Raw genomic sequence first — 18,273 nt, 5'->3', positions numbered from 1 at the left:
TGATGTTAATGTTCTCCTTTGCTTTCATCGGTACACTGACTGATATTGGTCCTTGTTTTTGTCCAATGCTATTCTTGGATGCCACATTCCACTGATTAGTTTGCCTTTTGTGGCACCATACCCCCCACAGAATTCAGAGTGTCTCATATCATATTGCATTCGAAAAAGAATCCATGCATTGCATTCCATTTGCATATGAAGGACAAAAATTGAGTACTTTGTATTTAAGTCTCTTCACATCTCCGATAGAAGAAACTTAAATAGGGGCATCTGTCGCACCCCAATTTTTGACCTAGTCTTTTTTTTACTATTTTCACAATTCATTTGCATCATTTGTTTTGACTGTGTTCTGAATAATAATTGACTGTTGGTGAAGTCCATTGACATTGTTGGTGAAGTCCATTGACTCAGTCGTTTTGCTAATCTCGTCGCAGCTGAGTTGTGATCGATTTTCGCGCCTTACATATTCGTTTTCCTTGCATCATGTGTTAGTTGAATTAATAGTTAAATTTGTTATTATTGAAATTAATAGTTTCTTTAATAATCAAAATAATTATTAATTAAATTGACATTGTGAAGAATATTTGTATTTTATTTTAGTCAATTTTTGCTTTTTTTATTATAATAAAGTTCTGATTAGTGTGATTTTTTTTAGAGTTAAAAAAAAGAGTATATAATAATACAATTAGTAGTTTATTTTTTCTTTAGTGTTCCAATACAAGTTACTATGTTACAACACAGAAAGAAAAAACAAAAAAACGGTCCTTCTTCATGTTGCTGCTCTGCATCTTTCTCCAACCACATAATGAGTCCAAATACTCTGCCTAAAGTGCTGTCCCTGCACGTTGCTCACGGTCCACTATGCTGCTCCACAACTCTGCTACACCACCTTGCCTGCTCTAGCCTGCAGCTCATGTCCAAAAATATGCACAAGCCAGTCCAAAGCTTTCACCAAAATGGTTAAACCAAAACCTGCATACAAAAGTAACAATTCAGAGTAACCACAATTGTTCAAATTGAACTCTAATTTTCCCCCCAATTTTGCATTCAAACCCTAATCTCAGTCTATATAAACACATTCATCTCAACAATAAAGGAGGGGCCACCGAAACCTCACAGGGCATAACACTAACAATCAAACCATAAACTACCCTTCAACTCTCAAACCTCACTCATATTCAGAACCTCACTCAATAGCCAATAACAAACAGAAGCATACAACACAATACACAGAAACTTTCAATCCGTGTCTCCATTCACCATTAAACCGAAACTCAATTATAACCCCCACCCTGCAACCAAGCCGCAAACTCAGAGACACAACTCACCACTCAATCCTCACACTCGCACTCAACCTCATCTTAAACCGAACCTCCATCCTGCAAACACACAAAACCGATCCACTCACATTTTCACCCTCGTAAGCATACTCACAGACCACGCACGAGCCACAAAACAACATCTCACAAGCAGAAGAGAGGACGAAGGTGAAAGTGATACGAAGCAAACTGAAGTGTAAGGATTACCTGGAACATTTTGCTGAACTCCAATGTAGATCTTTCGATTCTTTGTATTTTTTTTTCAATCTTCTTTTTTCATTTGTTATTGCTTGTAATCGTAGCCGCTGAAGAACACATTGAATTGGGGCTTTAGGGTTTGTTTGGGGCAGGGGTTGATTTTGTATGATTATATCTGTCGATCGAGAGAGCGAATCCGCGAGAGCGAGAGATCGATTGAGAGAGATCACGGTGAGAATCGAAGGCAAGGAATCGAGAGTGAGAGATCAATCGAGAGTGAGAGATCAATCGAGAGAGGAACGGCTGCGAGAAGTGAGGAGGGAGTATTCACGAGACGCTGTCTTGCCTCTAGGTTTTTTCAATTAACCCAAGTTGTTGGTTTTGCTGGGTTTGGATCCGGGTTTGACCCGGTTCGGCCCAAAGTTCCATTACTTTTTTTCAATTTGTTGTTGGGCTTTACACTCCTGTCTTTACTACACCCCCCATGGCCCAATTAATTTCTTTTCCTTTGAATCTTTATTTTCTCAATTACTTTCAAAGTATTTTGTTCCAAATTTTAAATTCTATTTTAATTAAAAGTTTTTATTTTCTTAAATAGAAAGACAAAGAATATATATTCTTTTGTACATATTGAATTCCTTTCCAAATACTTCAAAATGATACAAAAATAGCTTTTTTTTTAATTAATTGAATCGAGTCTTGAGTTTTAATTGGAGAAGAAGGGTTTGTACGTACCTATACAAATTGTTCTTAAACATTTAGGCGATGGCCGTTAAGCCTTTGTTTGGATGTTTAGACTCCATTAAAGACTCTTTCAAACTCGATTTAATTCACATTTTTTTTACAAAAAACGCTTTTCTTTTAACATTCAAATCATTTTATCTATAATGGAAAGAAGAGTTTGTACGTACTTGTACAATTTGTTCTTTAAACATTTAGGCGATGGCCGTTAAGCCATTGTTCGAATGTTTAAACTCCATTAAAGACTTCTAAAAACCCGATTTAGCAAATACTCTTTCAAGTATCTTAAGCGATGGCCGTTAAGCTTTTGTTTAAATACTTGGATCCAATTAAATGTCTTTCAACTCATCAAATCATCTTCATCACCTACGAGGAGGTTGTACGTACTTGTACAATTTTCTCTTTCAAACATTTGGGCGATGGCCGTTAAGCTTTTGTTTAAATGTTTGATTTCTCTTAACAAACAAACTTTCGATTCATTCACACCCTTTTACATTCTAAAACACTTTTTTTCATAAAACGAGACACTTATTCAATTTCAATACGAACATACTTCCACATGTGAAGATCTAACATCTTCCACTCGAATGCGATGATGGCCAAAATCATGTCTTATCTTGATTTAGTTATCCATTCTTGTAGTGATATCATATCCATGTGCGCGTAGTATTTCCATTTGAAAGCGATCGAGTACCTCTCGCTAAAATCAATCAACAAAACATTCGTAGTTTTAGCCCGAACTACGATTGCTCTGACTTTCCCATTGCACTAGGGAATACGTAGGCACAAGATACAAATGTCTTGGCGAGCACAATAATAAAAAACCTTTTTTTGTCCCTTTCTTTTTTCCAACCTAATAAATAACGCAAGTAGATAATAAGCTAACAATCACAAGATTAACTAAATGGGTCCCATCGAGTACGATGGAGGTGAGGGGTGCTAATACCTTCCCCTTGCTTAACCGACTCCCGAACCTAAATTTGGTTGCGATGACCATCTTATCCATTTCTTTTTTTATTCGTGGGTTTTATCGATATTTTCCCTTTCCTTTTGGAATAAATAAAGTTCGGTGGCGACTCTGTTGTACTTCGAGCGTGCAAACGCGTCGAGTCACATTTTTACCGCTACAAGCATGTTTACGGTGGGCATCCTAGACACAGAGGTGGGTCACGGGGGAACCTGGGCCTCTGAGGTTTACTGGGCTGAAACTATGTTGGGCCTAATCTTGGCCCAGTCCAGAACAGGCAGAACACTAACCTACTAAACCACTCCTAATTATTTGCGGAATAAAAACTAACTAATTGAACCAACTCCTAATTATTGTCTTTGGAGAATACTAATTAACTGGGCCAATTACCCAATTACCCAATTACTTCAGTTTCTTATTCTTTCTCCCATACACCCTCTATTGTTTAGGCCCAACATTGTCATTGTTGACTAACACATCTCCATCATCACTTGTGGGGTCCTATTCATTCCTATCAAAAAGCCTTTTGAAAATAGCACTTGCTGAAAGTGTTTATGACATTTGGTACCAGCGGGACAAGAAAGTGTTCAACCATGAAGAAATAAATCCTAATGTAGTGAAGTCCATCTTGCATAATATTCTGATAAGAGCTAGCATGAGTAAAAATATTAGAGGCCACTTGATTATGGATTCGTTTACTCCTTAGTTTGTTTGGATGAGTGACTCATCTCTTTGATCGATTAATCGGATGTAATTAATTGTTTTTGAAAATAAAAAGTTTATTTATTCCAAAAAAAAAGCATAAATAGTAAATAACTAAATATCTATTTAATAAATAATTTTGGCTATTTTGTAAACAAAATAAATTAAATTTAAATTTTATTATATGTTAATGTAATTTATTTTTTCCAAGAAATTAGTAAATAAACAAGTTTAAATTAAATAAAATTTACAATTGCAACGTATAAATATATTTTAACCCGTGTGTCCGTACCTTATAAAATAAAAATTTAACTGAAATATGCCGTTAGTGAGTCACAACCACTAATTTATTAAAAGTGTTTGACGTTTATTTTAATTTTTTTAAAAATAATATATAATTGAATGGTTGTGATGCATTGATAATATAAATTTTTTTACACTTACGGTACCTAGCAATTAAACTCATAAAAGAATTAAAAATAAAATATTTCTTATACATAATGTTAAATATGTGTAGCTTGTTAAGATAAATGTGTAAGCAACTCATAAGGAGGAAATAAAAGGCTTTTTGATAGGATGGGTTTTCTTTTTTGTGAAATAAAAGGCTTAGAGTCCGGGCCTTAGAGTCCGGGCCCGGATGGGTTTTCTTTTTTGTTTATTAAGAAATGTTGGAGTTTCATCAAGGAGGATTTCTTGAATTACTTTCATTATTTTCATTCCGGTGGCTTTATCTCTAAGGCGGTAACTTCTTCCTTTTTGACTTTGATTCCAAAATCTTCTTCTCCGGTTTCTTTGGATGATTATAGGCCCATTTGTTTGGTGGGTTGTATGTACAAGGTGGTCTCCAAGATTTTGGCGGGTAGATTGAAAAAGGTTCTTCATTCCATTATTTCTTCTTGTCAAAGTGCTTTCGTCCCGAATAGGTTTCTTCTTGACGGGGTGATGATTGCTAATGAAGTGGTGGATTTTGCGAAGAAAGAGGGTAGAGGTTGTCTTCTTTTTAAGGTGGATTTTGAGAAGGCTTACGACAAGGTTTCTTGGAATTTTCTTAGATATATGTTAAAAAGAATGGGGTTCGGTGAAAAGTGGAGGAGGTGGATGGAAAGGTTAGTTTTTAATAGCAATATGTCCGTTTTGGTTAATGGGTGCCCGACGAAGGAATTTTGTGTTGAGAGAGGATTAAGACAAGGAGATCCTTTATCTCCCTTTCTCTTTGTTATTATTGCCGAAGGTCTTTCGGGTCTTGTTCGGAAGTCGGTTGCTAATGGGGATTTTAAAGGTGTGGATTTTGGTGGGAATTGTGGTGTCGATATCCTTCAATTTGCGGATGATACTTTATTAGTTGGTGAGGGAAGTTGGAATCAAGTTTGGGCGATTAAAGTGGTTTTGAAGGCGTTTGAGATGGTTTCGGGCCTTGGGATCAATTACCACAAGAGTAAGTTGATAGGGCTTAATGTGACGAGCAATTTTCTTCAAGCCGCCGCATATGTGCTTTCTTGCAAAGTGGAGGATAGTTCGTTTCTTTTCCTTGGGATTAATATTGGTTGTAATCCAAGGAAATACACTTCTTGGATGCCTCTCTTAACTAAGATTAAGAAGCGTCTTGCGGGGTGGAAGAACCGTTTTCTTAGCTTAGGGGGAAGAATAACCCTTTTAAGATCTATTTTAGGATCTCTTGCAATTTTCACCATGTCTTTTTACAAGATGCCTTTAAGGGTTGTCAAAGAGATTTCTCGCTTACAAAGTAATTTTCTATGGGGAGGAGTGGTGGAGGACAATAAAAGGCGTATCCATTGGGTTAGTTGGAGGAATGTTTGTTTACCGGTAGATTATGGTGGTCTTGCGTTAAAAAATATCTCCGACTTCAATTTGGCTCTTCTTAGCAAATGGAGGTGGAGAATACTAAAGGGAGAGAATTCGCTTTGGTATAACTTGTTGAAAGCGCGTTACGGGGATGTATCCTTGAAGACCTTTTGTGGAGGTAAGTCTCTTTTTCGTTCTCCTCTTAATTCTTCTCTGTTTTCTTCTTCTTCGTCTTCTTCTTCTTCTTCTTTTTGGTGGCAAGATTTACTTTCTATTGGTGATATTGGGGGGGAGGATCCTTTTTCCGCCCATTGTGTGTTTAAATTGGGAAATGGGTTTTCGACTCCGTTTTGGGAGGCTATATGGAGGAATGACAAGAGCTTAAAAGAGGAGTTCCCGGAATTATTTTCTCTCTCATCTTTGAAAAATGTTTCCGTAGCGTGTATGGGAGGGTGCCATAACAGTAATTGGGAATGGGGAGATTGTGGCATCTTGGATAATCATTTATCTAGTATTTTTTTGAGATCGAAGTGAGATTCTTTCCGGAATTCTTTGGTGGGGTTCGGCCCTCTTTCGGTTGGAAAGGATGAAGTCGGGTGGAAGTATTCGGGGGACGGTTTGTTTTCCGTGGCTTCTTGTTACCGGTTCTTTGTTAGTAAGTGGCTTCCTTTTGGACCTTTTGAGAAGTTTAATGAGGTGCTAACGTTAATTTGGAAGTTGGAAGTGCCGTTCAAAATCAAAGCTTTTGGATGGAGATTTTTTGTGAATAGGCTTCCTTTTAAGGATTTACTTTTGGTTAGAGGTATAGTTTTGTCTCCGGATAATTTAAAATGTGTTTTTTGTGGAATCGATCCGGAAAATCGGGAACACTCTTTTTTGAATTGCAAAGTGGTGGAGGTGGTTTGGAGGGATATTTCGGTTTGGATTGGGAAGCCTTGGAAGGTAATGGAAGAAGAGTGCAAAATGTGTTTCATGGATTGGTTTGTTTTTTGTAAAAAGAACAAAGTTAAAGCGGGTAAATTAGGAGTTGTGTGGTTAGCTACTTTGTGGATTCTTTGGATTAGTAGGAATGGAATTTGTTTCCGTAATGAAGTTTGGGATGTGAATAATACTATATGGAAGATTAAATCTTTGATTTGGAAATGGTCGTATATTGGAGAGATTACCCACCCCATTTGTAGCTTTTACGAGTTTAACAAGGATCCGTTGTTATTTCTCTCGTAAGTCTAAATGGTCTGTAATTTCTTTTTGGCGGGGTTTTCCCGTTTATGTGTAATCAGATATTGAGAACATTTAGTTCTCCGTTTTAATGAAATCTTGCTTACACAAAAAAAAAAAAAAACTCATAGCATAAAAAACAATCCTTACCACTGTTAGGGATTTAAAAATGAATATAAGTTTTTTTTGACAAAAAATAGATATAATTTATGAAAAATATTTAAACACAATTATTAATTAAAAAATAAAAATAAAATTATCTCTCCCCTCACAACCACCTATACTTTCAATTTAAAAATAAAATAAAATTTTAAATAAATTTAAATTCTTTCTCATCTTAGTATTTCTCTTAAATTATTTATTGGAGTAGTTCCTAAAATTATGGATTTATATTCATATTTATGCAAATATTTCTCATAAATTGTTTATTAAATTATTTTTAAAAAAATAGGTTATTTGATTCATAAGGAATCGTAGAATGATAAAAAAACAGAAAAGTTTAACCGGAATAAATTTATAAAGCGGTTACTCTGAAACTCAGTTGCCTAGCCTTCTTCTCTTTAGGATTTTGATACGACCGTCATGATGGCCAAAAAGACGCCGCCGCTTCTACGGAGGAAACAACCTCAACCAACCCTAACTTCACTGCATCTTCCGTTCCATCTGGTGGAACAAGAAATACTGTGTAAACTCCCTGTCAAACACCTCCTTCGACTCCGCTGCGTCTGTAAATCATGGAATTCTCTCATCTCCCGAGATTCCAACTTCGCCAACAACCACCTCCGCTTGTCAACCTCCCGCCATGACCGCCACCACCTCATCCTATCTTCACCTGAGTTCGTTCTATTTCATTCTCCAATCTCCTCTTTCTTCAGCTCCGCACACATTACTATGTCCATCTACTCTCTACGTGAGTCTCTTAACAAAAGAATACTATATGCTAATAGAGCTTCCACTTGTGACGGCATCATATGTTTTAAGATAGATAATTCTTCGGCTCTCTTGTGTAATCCTTCTATTCGAAAATTCAAAATATTGCCTCCTTTAGCATTTTCAGATGAAGGATACTTTCAAACCTTATATACCTTAGTGTATGATCGTTTCACAAATAATTATAAGATTATTGCGGTTTATACTAGTAGTAGAAAAAAAGAAGTCCATGTTCATACTTTGGGTACTGATTATTGGACAAGGATTCAAGACTATCCAGGTCCTAACCTCATTCGTGGGTCTAGATCGGGAACATTTGTGAATGACTCTCTTAATTGGTTGACACATGAATCTGATAGTTGCGCACAATACATTGTTTCTCTTGATTTGGAGAAAGAGTCCTATCAAAAGCTTTTGCTGCCCGTCTTTGATGTGCATTTCACAACTTCTTGTGTTGCTACCTTAGGGATATTGAGGGGTTGTTTGTCTCTCTTCTGTTACAGGGACATGTTTTGTGATGTTTGGATTATGAAGGAATATGGTAATCAAAAGTCTTGGACTAAATTGTTAACGGTTCCTCCCATGAGAGACTATCATTATTATAGCTATTCCGAGGTGTTTTATATTTCAAAGGATGATCAAGTGCTGATGGAGGTTATGAAGAGTGGGTACTTTACTTTGGTGGTTTATGATTCCATAAATAATATTTTTAAGATTCCTAATTTTCAAAATTATGCGATGACACCAGACGTCTATGTTGAGAGTTTGATATCACCTTTGTAGATGCTGTTCTATATGACGTAGATTACAGACTCGGCTGCAACCTTTAAGTTAACACATCATCCTGTTATTTATTTTAAGCTTAGTTTGATTACTAGTGACTTTATGGATTACTCTTAATTTATGGTGTATGGAGCATGTAACTTGAAAAATTGTTTTGTTATTTTTCATTTATTTGTTTGTTAGAGCTGTTAGTTTTGTCGCCGACCTTTACATTTTAATATAGTTAACAATCATTTAAATCTTCCGCCACATATAACAAATTTCTCTTATTATTTACTTACTATTCTCAATTTTATTTTCTATATCATCTGTTGATTTCTATATTTTGCTGCAAGAATCACATTATGTTTTGCCTCCTTTGTCTCAAACAAGCTTCATTCAGTATTTAGATAGATATGGAATATTTTGTGACAACAACTAAATCAATTTTGTTTTCTATATCATTTGTTGGTTTTTATATAATTATTTTCCAGCGACAATGCTTAGAGCGCAGTAATGTCACAAATGATAAATAATCCATGAATGAAGATAAAGAATATGACAGGTATAAGATGGATGACGTAGAAATGATTTGGCATTCAATTTTTCTCAAACTAAAGTTTGTGTTACCTTACTGCCCCCACAACATGATACTCATATAGCCGGCCTAAAATATGACAGGGTTCCTTAGCTGACAAGTTATTTCTCATATCTTACATAAACACAATTTCATGTCCCATAACTTTATCCCTGTCACCATGTTCACTTTATGATACATACTTTGTCAGGTAAAACTAGAAATTCAAGACGTCGTAAAAACAGATTCATTTGGAAAATACAATAATAGTGAATATGGACTGATGGATGCACATGGGAATGATTTAGTGATTCCCAATTCCAAAAACATTGGCGCCATCTTTTGAAATGCAATGTTTAGTGGTCCTCCCAATTTCTTCAAATTAAACAACACACAGTAAAAGCTATGATATCTATTCTAATCCAAACAGCAAATGGCCATGTCAGTCACACATGTGTTGATTGCAAACACTGATAGCCAAATGGGAATGTATATAGTGCTCTATCACTATGTTATGTTGTATAGAGTATAGTAATATTAATATCTCTTTACTTTTTGTTACATTTTCAAAAGAGAAAAGTTAAACAAGGTTGACATCACAAAGTTAAAAATAGCATCAGAAAAGCTTCATTCCACCTCACAATGCTTTAATTGAACAAACCTTGTTTTGTCATCAACCATGTAGCATTGTCCAATAGAACCATACTATCATTATTTAATTCCACCCATTTTTTAGAAATATGTCCAGATAAATGCATAGACATAAAAGCTAACACAAATCCTTCAACTAAACATGCAATCCTCAACTTTTGAATTATTTTCCTTTAGTCTTCTTCATGATGATTCCTAGCTGACTCGTCCTTTTAAAGCTAAACTTTCATCTTATTTTCTTTTAACCATATATATACCCCTTTACAATACAAGGATTCATCTACCAAAATTTACAAGAGCTTTCCAATACTTCTCACAAGCTAGTAGTCCTTTTCAAAGGCAAGAAACATCAAACAAAAATGAAAACCTCATTTCTTAATGAGTTACTTAATGGAATTTATATCTCCTCTATTTACCCAACCGGGAAGTCGTCAACAAGATACTTGCTTGATTCTTCTAGCATATACAACAAATCCATCACAAAATCAAAGCAAGGTATGAACAAACACACAGATAATAACAAATCAAAACTATATTTCAATAATGCTTCTTTCAAATTTAATTTCATTGATTCATTTTGATATTTTCAGGTAAATTCAATTCTGTTATGACAAAAATGAACATATTTGGGAGAAAGAGTGATGGTTTTGCACATGGAGTCCGAGAGCATGGTATGTACCCTTAGAAGACTGCAAATATTCTGTCATTCATAACAAAATTTGGCATGATTGGAAAATAGAATAAAGCTTCTTTAACTCTTCTTTCTCTTCTTTTTACGAGTGGTACAAGTTACCGCTTATTTGCTTTCCGAATTTGTAATTTGTTCGATTGGGTTGCACCCCTAGTGCGATTTCGTAATCAATTGCTTATTTAAAAAAAAAAAACTTATTGCTTGAAATTGTTTTCGTAAATTGCAGTAAGACTTGGACCAAAGATAACAGAAACGGTAAAAGGGAAATTAAAGTTGGGAGTAAGAATTCTTCAGGTTGGTGGAGTAGAGAAAGTGTTTATGCAACTTTTTAGTGTTAAAGATGGAGAGAAGCTATTGAAAGCTTCGCATTGCTACATATCAACCACATCAGGTCCTATAGCTGGCCTTCTCTACATATCAACTCACAAAGTTGCTTTTTGTAGTGACAAATCCATCAAGACCACTTCTCCCAAAGGAGAATTAATAAGAGTCCAATATAAGGTGATTTTCTTACTTTTTGTCGTACTTTCATGTCAATGCTCTCAATTTCGTTTACCTTTTCTTCACACTTTGTAAGTATGTAAGCTTTACTAACCTTAATTTGTTTACTACTTCAGGTCTCTATTCCACATGAAAAGATAGAGCAGGTCAACCAAAGTCAAAATGTGATGAAACCTTCAGAAAAGTACATAGAAATAGTCACCGTGGATGGTTTCGACTTTTGGTTTATGGGATTTTTTAATTACCGGAAAGCTTTAAGATATCTCCAGCAGGCTATCTCTCAATCTCATAGAGAGAAGTTGTAGAAATAGTCAAATTGTTTATCCTTACTGCTTCATCAATTATTTTTTGAAGTTGCAGAGGTTCCAAATATGCACAAATGTTCTACATCATTTTGTTAATAGAAAAAGATATCTGTTTTTTAAACTTTTGGTTCCATTCCACATTCTAACAGACAAAGTTGTTAAACTCAGCTTTAACAAAGTTAAACATCAGATACGTTTCGGGTAAATCTTCAATTACATTTAATATCATATGACAGAAACTAATTCGACTATGATTCATTTTAATAAATAATAGGGAGCTCCATTGGTCTCGTCTGTTACTTATTTTTCTATTAGCCATGTTAAGTGTTGTATTATATAGATTAAGGATAGATACTAAAAGTGATGGGGCTAATTTTAATTAGCATTTCTGTTGCTTCTGTATTAAGTTATCTGCTAATTAATTGTAATCTAGCTCAAACAGCTTATAGTATATAAGAACACCTCCCTAACTCTGCTAGGTGGGAGTTTTTTGCCGCAATTATTTTGGCTTGACCAATAAGTCTTATGTCCTCCATGTCGCTCGGCATTTTAAAGAAAAAACTTTTTCTGCAATTTATGCTTTTCTACAATACCTGATACTGATATTGCAGGGACTAACTATATTGGTCTCGTCTATTACTTCTTTATCTATCAACAATGATAAGATATTATGATAAAAAATATCTATTACAAGTGGTATAAGCTAGTGTGATTCACAATATGTTGTAATTGTTGGAACATATACTCACACAAATGGTAAACAATAAAGGTTCGAGTATGTGAAGAAGGAGAAAGTAAGAAAGAAGAGAGTTATATATATATATATATATATATATATATATATATATATATATATATATATATATATATATATATATATATATATATATATATATATATATATATATATATATATATATTTGAGGGTAAGAAATTATAATTTCATTCATTCTACATTACAAACATACTCTCATGGTATTTATACAACAACTGGTATAGAAAAGCATCAAGTCAAAAGCCAGAAAAGTAAAAAATTCGGGGCTGTAACCGATTAACACAAACTTGTAACCGGTTACAACAGACACAAAACGAAAAAATACTATCAGGTCTAACCGGTTACAGCAAACTCAAAAGCATTTCTTGTGCAACTTATTTGACTAATTTGATACAATTGTAACCAGCTACACTTCCGTGTTAACCGGTTACAGCACTTGAAATACTTAAAATTCTCTTAACACCTCACATTATTTCAAGTACTCCAAATCTTCCATGCCCATGCTCATCTTCAATCTTTTGAGCACATCATTTGTGACTCCCTTAGTCAACAAATCATCCAGAGCCTTTCAAGCCACTCTTTTTAATTAGAGATAATAGCTATTTTGCTTATCAGAATTATTTTTAATTATGTTTATTTTTTATTATTATTTTTAATGACGTGGTTGGCTTAGGTGATATTTTTTATTTTTTTATTTATTCTAATTCCATGTGAAAATTTTTATTATTATTTTATTGTTTGGTTGTTAAAATGTTAAATATGAAAGCTAAAATTTTTGTCTTTCATGAAAATTGAACACAAGACGTAATGGTTGCAAGGGGAGACACCTACCACTAACCTACTTACTTCTGTTGTTTAAAGTCTTTCATTAAATATATATTACAATAATTTCGGAAAAAAAAATTTACTAAATATTTATTACATATATAGCTATTATCCCATAAATATTTCAATACTTTATATTTATTTACTACTTAAACTATTTTTTTTCAATAGGCAATGGGATTAAAAGAGAGTATAAGGGATACTCTACCCAATAAAACGGAGAACCTCAACTACTCAAAACAAATGAGAGGATGAGTGCTCCACACAAAAAAACTACAATTGTTCACTAGTTTATAGCTAGCACATAACCAATTCCAAGAATTGAGAATGATCTCCGACATACATTCCGAAAAACTAAAGGACTCATTATTGAAAATTATCGCATTTCGCCTCTTCCAAATACACCACACTGTAGCTAACCAAATGACCGCTACAATATCCATTCGGACTAAGATTGTCACCTTCTCAACGGCAAAAGGAAAAACCTCTAACTCATCCAAAATAACCCCGCGACGGGTCCTATCCACTCTAAAACCTTTTTAGCATAAAAATTAGGCTACATTTGTACATTCTAACAACATGCAAGACATTGATTTCTCATCAAATCCCCAAAACCCCAATTTCATACAATTTTCCCAAAACCCAAAGTTATCTAACTAAGGACTCACCTTAGAAGGAGATGAAGATGATGATGGGACTGAGAGCAGAATAGAAGATGATCAGAGAATCAGGCTTGAACAGGTTCAGATGCATGCAAGGTTGAGTTGAGTTTGGACCAAGTTTTGGAGGCTTTTTCTTCTCTTCCTCTCTTCCCACGTTTTGTTCTTCTTCCTCTACTACAAATTCTGGTTTTTGGAAAGAAGGGAATGAGCAATCAAACATGTCCCAATTTCTATTTAAGAGTGAAAGTACCATAATTCCCCCCATTGTTACTAATTAGCCTAACTATTACATAAAGCCTACTAATAAAAGGTGTATTATATTTGTCTCACTAATCACATCACATTATCTTAGTGATAATAATTCGGACAATATAATATCGGGTATTACAAAGTGGATATAAATCTTAAGAAAATCTGATGAAACTTGAAGTAATTATAAATCTTAAAAAAATCTAATGAAATTTCAAGTGATTAGTCTTCAGAAAATCTAATGAAATTTGAAGTGAATATAAGTCTTAAGAAAATTGGTGAAAATTAAAGTGAATGTAATTCTTAACATAATCACATGAAATTTGAAGTGAATATAAATCTTAAGAAAATTTGATGAAATTTGAAGTAAATATAAATCATTAAAAAACTAATGAAATTTGAAGTGAACAGTCTTCAGAAAATCAAATGAAATTTGAAGTGAATATAAGTCTTAAGAAAACTGGTGAAAATTGAAGTGATCGTAATTCTTAAGATAATCACATGAAATATAAAGTGAATTTTTAAGTCTTCACAAAATCTGAAGAAATTTGAAGTGAATATAAATTTTAAAAAAATCTGATGAAATTTGAAGTGAATAGTCTTCAGAAAATCTGATGAAATTTGAAGTGAATATAAGTCTTAAGAAAACTGGTGAAAATGTAAGTGAACGTAATTCTTAACATAATCACATGAAATTTAAAGTGAATTGAAGTTTTCAAAAAATCTGAAGAAATTTGAAGTGAATATAAATCTTTAAAAAATCTGATGAAATTTGAAGTGAATAGTCTTTAGAAAATCTGATGAAATTTGAAGTTAATATAAGTCTTCAGAAAACTGGTGAAAATTGAAGTGAACGTAATTCTTAACATAATCACATGTGACACCATCTCCTATTTGAATACGTGAATTTACTTTACTCTGATTGGATCACATGATTATTTGTGGGGTATTTAGATAGAGGGTGTTACAATACGTCCCCAGGTTTGAAGGCTTCTCCAACCCGACAGGTATGGAAGTTTCCATGATTTTTTTTGACAATGGACCATAGAGCTCATCGTCCTCACTCTAGTATAATGATGAGGGAGAGTAATAGTTTCTTCCTCGTCGAGGACTATTGTCTCGATGGGGGATGTGTTCCTCGGGCGACCATTAGGTTTGAGTGAGGGAGAGTGACGGTTTCCTGGGCGATGATTGCCTCTGGTCTTCTTCGTGACCAAAGAAAGTCAATCTCTGCGAGGAGGAGTGCATTTGTGTTTCTTGATCAATGGAGTTCCTAGTTTTGCCGGAGCAAAACGACGGGTGAGATGTCAGGAAGAAGGGTTATGAGACTTTCCTCGTTGGTATCTCCGTAGAAGAGATCTCTACTAGGGTCATTTTCAAAGGCTTTAGTCTTGTTGTTCTACTGGAGGATCAGGGTGTTGGTTTGGTTAAGTGTTGCGAGCAGCGCAACCATAACAGGGTCAGTGTTTATCGGAATTGGAAGACTGCTGGTGCTTCTCGGATTATCTTGGATTTGCTTGTTCCCAAGAATTGGACGTCATCTTCCTCGGCTTCTATAGAGGAGGAAGACGTTGTGTAGCTGTCTCTATTCAATGGGATGCCTTCAAGGGGAGGAACCATTTTGTCATCTCCAGCCTTTTGAACACGGGAAATAATGATTTTGCCAGCAAAGTAGTTGTCGTTTTTATCAACCATTGTTGGGATCTTGGAATGTTGCTTTGATCTTTAAGTTTCGAGGAAAGATAGATGAGGAAAATAATTTTCCACAGACGGCGCCATTGATCTTAGTGATCAGAACTTGTAATATACTGATATATGCGTCTGTATGGTTGGAATCAAGGAGGAAGAAGGGTGTAATTGCAAGTCACTTCGATGCTCAAGTAAGTAAGGGTGCAAAGAGATACCAGGGAGAGTTTAGGGTTTTAGAAGTGGATATTGAATACCTGACTCTCACGAGTGTAAGGGTTTTATAATGCTCTCTTCGCTTGGCCATTGGTACTTTTTTTGAGCTTGGGTATTAGGTCCCCCAAAATAGGTAACTGTCTGGATTTCTGCGTGAAAGAAAGAACTGGGAGAGAGTGCTTGTTGTCCTGGGGAGGATGTCCACAACTAACTGTTGCAACAAACATAGGTGCACGAAACTAGCTGTTGTGACGGACAGAGACGGGGTCACGGGCAGTTGTGGACCTGTCGTTTCTAGGTTTATACATCCATGTGGCCAAAGCTGTCAAGCAGAAGGAAAGTGTGGCTTCTGCTGGTCGTGAGCTGATCGTGCCAACACCTTTGGGCCGCTTTAAAGCATGAGTAAATTGAGCCTTGCTTAGTCATTGGGTCAGTCCGAAATATTTACTATATATGCTGAATATTATCTTATCTGATCTTTTACATTTGTCCTCGTATTGCATCTTTATCTTGTCAAATATTTATTTTTTATTTTTTATTTTCATAATTGTCTTCATCAAAACAACATCTATCACGTGCAATTAGAATTTTGATATTAATAGATGAATTTAATTGAATGCTTTTATTGTTTTTTAGAGGAAATAACTAACATATAATAACTACTCTTTCCAGATATTTATATTAGCAAAAGCTCTTTTAAAAAATTCTTTTTAGTGTATCGAAATCATGTCAAATCTAAAAATATTAAAAATTTATCACATTTAGTTTTTTTCTAAATTCATTATATAATTACTATTTTTTGTTATGAAATAATTACTATATTTTACAATATATACCTTTTACTATAAAACTAAATGCATGCATTCAATGAATTTAAATTTTATAAAAAAGAGTTTTGAATAAAAAGTTTTAAACTATGTAACCTACTCAGATGAATATTGTAAGAAAAGTTATAAAGTATTGCTGCCCACTTCACATAACTGAAAATATGAAGCAGTAATATTTAAAACCCAGCTGATATTTTATTTGACTCATTTTCTCAAATTCAAAAATTTTGATTCATTCTGCCATTAACAATGCTCCAAAAGAAACAAGTTTATAACCCCTTCCTCACTCCTCAGCTATATCATTTTCTCTCTTAGCTTCAGTTTCATCTTCCTTTGTATCATCTTTCTTCTCAGCCTCAGTTTTGCTTTCCTCTTTATCATCATCATCATACTTGTTTTTGCCTTTTGCATGTGGACAGTGCAGTATGAGGGAGTCGTGGATCTCACTATAGGTATGTTGCATGTTACCGATCCAGCCGCTGACCTGCAAACATTAAAACAGTGAAACAAAGGAATCTATTATTGATCTCTAGGATTACATAAGATCCATTGGCACATGATTTTAATGACATATTTATATTTATATTTATATATACCTTGCGATAACGAAAGTGCAAGGCTTATAAAGCACTTGTTTTGAATCAGAGAGAATATGTGGAAAGCAAAATGAAGTGCAAGGCATAGGCTTGGACATGCAACCATCGAAAGTACATATGTTAGTGTATTTATCAACGACAACATCAGGTTCATCCTCGAATGGACTAAGACCAGTTTCAGTAACATATTGTATATGTTTGATCCTGACTTCTTCCATGAGATCCCAATACATACGTCTGTATTGTTTGGTAAGACGTTTGATGTTGCGAAGACGACGGCAGAGAAGCTCACGATGGGTAAGATGAGAGGCAGCAGTGGAGAGTGAGTCAGAGGTTCTGTTGACTATTGGATTTGGAGCATTGGGAGGAGACATTCTGCTGAGTGATTGAGTGCGCCGCAGCAGGCAGACACGAGAGAAAAGAGAGGGCACCAAGTAGGAGTTAGGCATGAAATGAATACTACAATCAAGCGCCTTTAAATACTTCAACTCATTATAATTCCGTGTCTATCTTTTTTTTTTTAATTACTATTTATCTCCTAGTAGATAAACTTAGAGAATGTGTGGGCCTCATGGGCCGGGTCACTAGCAATCAAACTAGGGTTTTCTAGAAATATTTTATTTTCACAAAAAATACACCATTTTGAGTAGTATATTTTTGTTACAAATATTAGTTATCTGTTGAGAGTTGTCCTAGTTTATACCAAGTTTAGATGAAGTCGATAGATGTGGGCTATGCAGCCAGATTATTAGGACTTATGGTTAGTTTAATTACACACTTTGTGTTGTTCTTAAATTGTGATCCTACAGTTTTTGAAGAAGATGTTAAAGAACCAAAGTAGAAAACATAAATGAATGAGCGATTGAGAAAAACAACACATGTGAGTTGCTTGATCTTTCACAAGAGCAAACAACTATTGGTCATAAGTGGATTTACAAGACAAAATTGAAAGAAGATGGATAAAGTGGCAAGTATAAAGCAAGGTTAGTTGCTAAAGGCTACAAGTAAGAGTTTGGGGTGGATTATACTGGAGTATTTATTACAATCATGGTTAAGGTTTTGACGAGTGCAA

At 34.6% G+C, this 18,273-nt stretch overlaps 3 protein-coding genes across 3 annotated transcripts; 2 read left to right on the top strand and 1 right to left on the bottom strand.

Annotated features, from left to right (window-relative positions):
- The first annotated feature begins 7,533 nt into the window (after positions 1-7,533).
- Positions 7,534-8,661, top strand: LOC131628081 (F-box/kelch-repeat protein At3g23880-like). Its single transcript, XM_058898939.1, has one exon. The coding sequence runs from the start codon at positions 7,534-7,536 to the stop codon at positions 8,659-8,661; it is 1,128 nt and encodes a 375-aa protein (XP_058754922.1).
- Positions 8,662-10,001: 1,340 nt separating this feature from the next.
- Positions 10,002-11,863, top strand: LOC131628046 (putative GEM-like protein 8). The gene is made up of 4 exons (XM_058898906.1): positions 10,002-10,363; positions 10,459-10,539; positions 10,786-11,060; positions 11,177-11,863. The coding sequence occupies exons 1-4, from the start codon at positions 10,228-10,230 to the stop codon at positions 11,363-11,365; spliced, it is 681 nt and encodes a 226-aa protein (XP_058754889.1). The 5' UTR covers positions 10,002-10,227; the 3' UTR covers positions 11,366-11,863.
- A 5,025-nt stretch (positions 11,864-16,888) lies between these two features.
- On the bottom strand, positions 16,889-17,575 carry LOC131628080 (uncharacterized). The gene is made up of 2 exons (XM_058898938.1): positions 17,202-17,575; positions 16,889-17,084 (listed from the first exon to the last, which is right to left on the bottom strand). Exons 1-2 carry the CDS (start codon positions 17,573-17,575, stop codon positions 16,889-16,891), a joined length of 570 nt encoding a protein of 189 aa, XP_058754921.1.
- Positions 17,576-18,273: the final 698 nt, after the last annotated feature.

Source organism: Vicia villosa, unplaced genomic scaffold, assembly GCF_029867415.1.
Source record: "Vicia villosa cultivar HV-30 ecotype Madison, WI unplaced genomic scaffold, Vvil1.0 ctg.000422F_1_1, whole genome shotgun sequence".
Taxonomy (NCBI): domain Eukaryota; kingdom Viridiplantae; phylum Streptophyta; class Magnoliopsida; order Fabales; family Fabaceae; genus Vicia; species Vicia villosa.
The sequence above is the reverse complement of the archived record's forward strand: the minus strand, read 5'-3'. Positions and strand labels throughout refer to the sequence as shown.